This window comes from Phytophthora parasitica (genome assembly GCF_000247585.1).
Source record: "Phytophthora parasitica INRA-310 unplaced genomic scaffold supercont2.73, whole genome shotgun sequence".
In the NCBI taxonomy this organism is placed as follows: domain Eukaryota; phylum Oomycota; class Peronosporomycetes; order Peronosporales; family Peronosporaceae; genus Phytophthora; species Phytophthora nicotianae.
This window is the reverse complement of record NW_008649059.1, coordinates 219,118-220,283: the sequence shown is the minus strand read 5'-3', so window position 1 is coordinate 220,283 and position 1,166 is coordinate 219,118. Positions and strand designations below refer to the sequence as shown.

Below are 1,166 nucleotides of genomic sequence, written 5' to 3'. Positions count from 1 at the left end.
GTCTTACACCAAGCTGGGAGATGGAGGGGCCACATCAAGGAGGGAACCTTCAATGATATTCTTGCGAGTCTCTAAATGGCGCTCGTGTTCGTCGAGTCGTCGTCCGAAGGCTTCCCAATCACGGCGGTGCTGCTGGTAATCGGCTAGAGATCCTTGCCCACAGTCCAACGCCATGTTTGCGGACTGAGTTATGTTGGATAAATGCTGTTCCAACGGTGAATCTGCAGGACGACGCAGATTCTCGATATATCTTGGTGGTGGCTTCTCAACAGCGATCTCCCACGTGGATCGATTGAGATTTCTGGTAATGTGGTTGCCCCACATGCGCCAGACAAGGTCCAGCCACTTCTCCTGAAGGCGCCACGATTTCTCTGAGATTACTTCCGCTATTGCGCTGGCTCGATCCGTGTGCTCGTGCTGCATGCAGGCTCCCTTAAAGCTTCGAGATTCTGAGCGTGAGAAATGCCCGCCCCAAACTCGTAGATTAGCAAAGTAATAACCTGTCCCCGCGTCTTGACGAGGCATTGATGCCATCCATGGTCAGTCTTGGTGATGTCCACGACATACTTCTTCAACTTGAGCTGCATAACCTTCGCCCATTCGGCGACGTCTGGCTGCTCTGTGGACTAAACGCCATCAGTCTTCACTGCTCGGCTTTTCACACGGGAGCCATAGAGACCCCACAGTTTTTCCAGTATCCCGCTGAAAGAACCTCCACTTATGACAGCGGTGTTGAGAGGATTGCCGGATGTGTCGCGCTGCCCCACTGTTTCTTTGACGATAAGCTGAACGAGCAGCTGGTGGAGATATCGGCCTGAAGCAAGTGCCGGATGAGAACCCTCAGTTGATGCTTGGGTCTCTTCGACAGCAGCAAGCGCCGGTAGAGTTTCGTCAGCCGAAGTCTGCCTTGAGCGACCTGTCTCCGCTAAAGCATGCGTAGGTGACCGTGCTAGATCTCGAGGTGGGGGGGGGGGCTACCCCCATCACCTCGACCACTGTACGGAGATACACGTGGGTGACTGCGCTCACAGGGTGTTCTCCCTGATGGTGTTGCCATTGTTGCATGCTTTAGTGCGGCCTTGCACTAGGGTTGTCGATAAATGGACTACATAAAGCATATTTTATTCATTCATGTAGGCTCGTCTATTTGGGGACGGTTGGCTCAT

At 53.3% G+C, this 1,166-nt stretch overlaps 2 protein-coding genes across 2 annotated transcripts; both read right to left on the bottom strand.

Moving 5' to 3' along the window:
• Positions 1-3: 3 nt before the first annotated feature.
• PPTG_17706 (hypothetical protein) lies at positions 4-525 on the bottom strand (the record flags this gene model as incomplete). The annotated part of the gene is made up of 1 exon (XM_008915659.1): positions 4-525. One exon carries the CDS (start codon positions 523-525, stop codon positions 4-6), a length of 522 nt encoding a protein of 173 aa, XP_008913907.1.
• Positions 526-626: 101 nt separating this feature from the next.
• On the bottom strand, positions 627-1,057 carry PPTG_17705 (hypothetical protein; the record flags this gene model as incomplete). The annotated part of the gene is made up of 2 exons (XM_008915658.1): positions 627-925; positions 988-1,057. 2 exons carry the CDS (start codon positions 1,055-1,057, stop codon positions 627-629), a joined length of 369 nt encoding a protein of 122 aa, XP_008913906.1.
• Between the last annotated feature and the right edge of the window lie 109 nt (positions 1,058-1,166).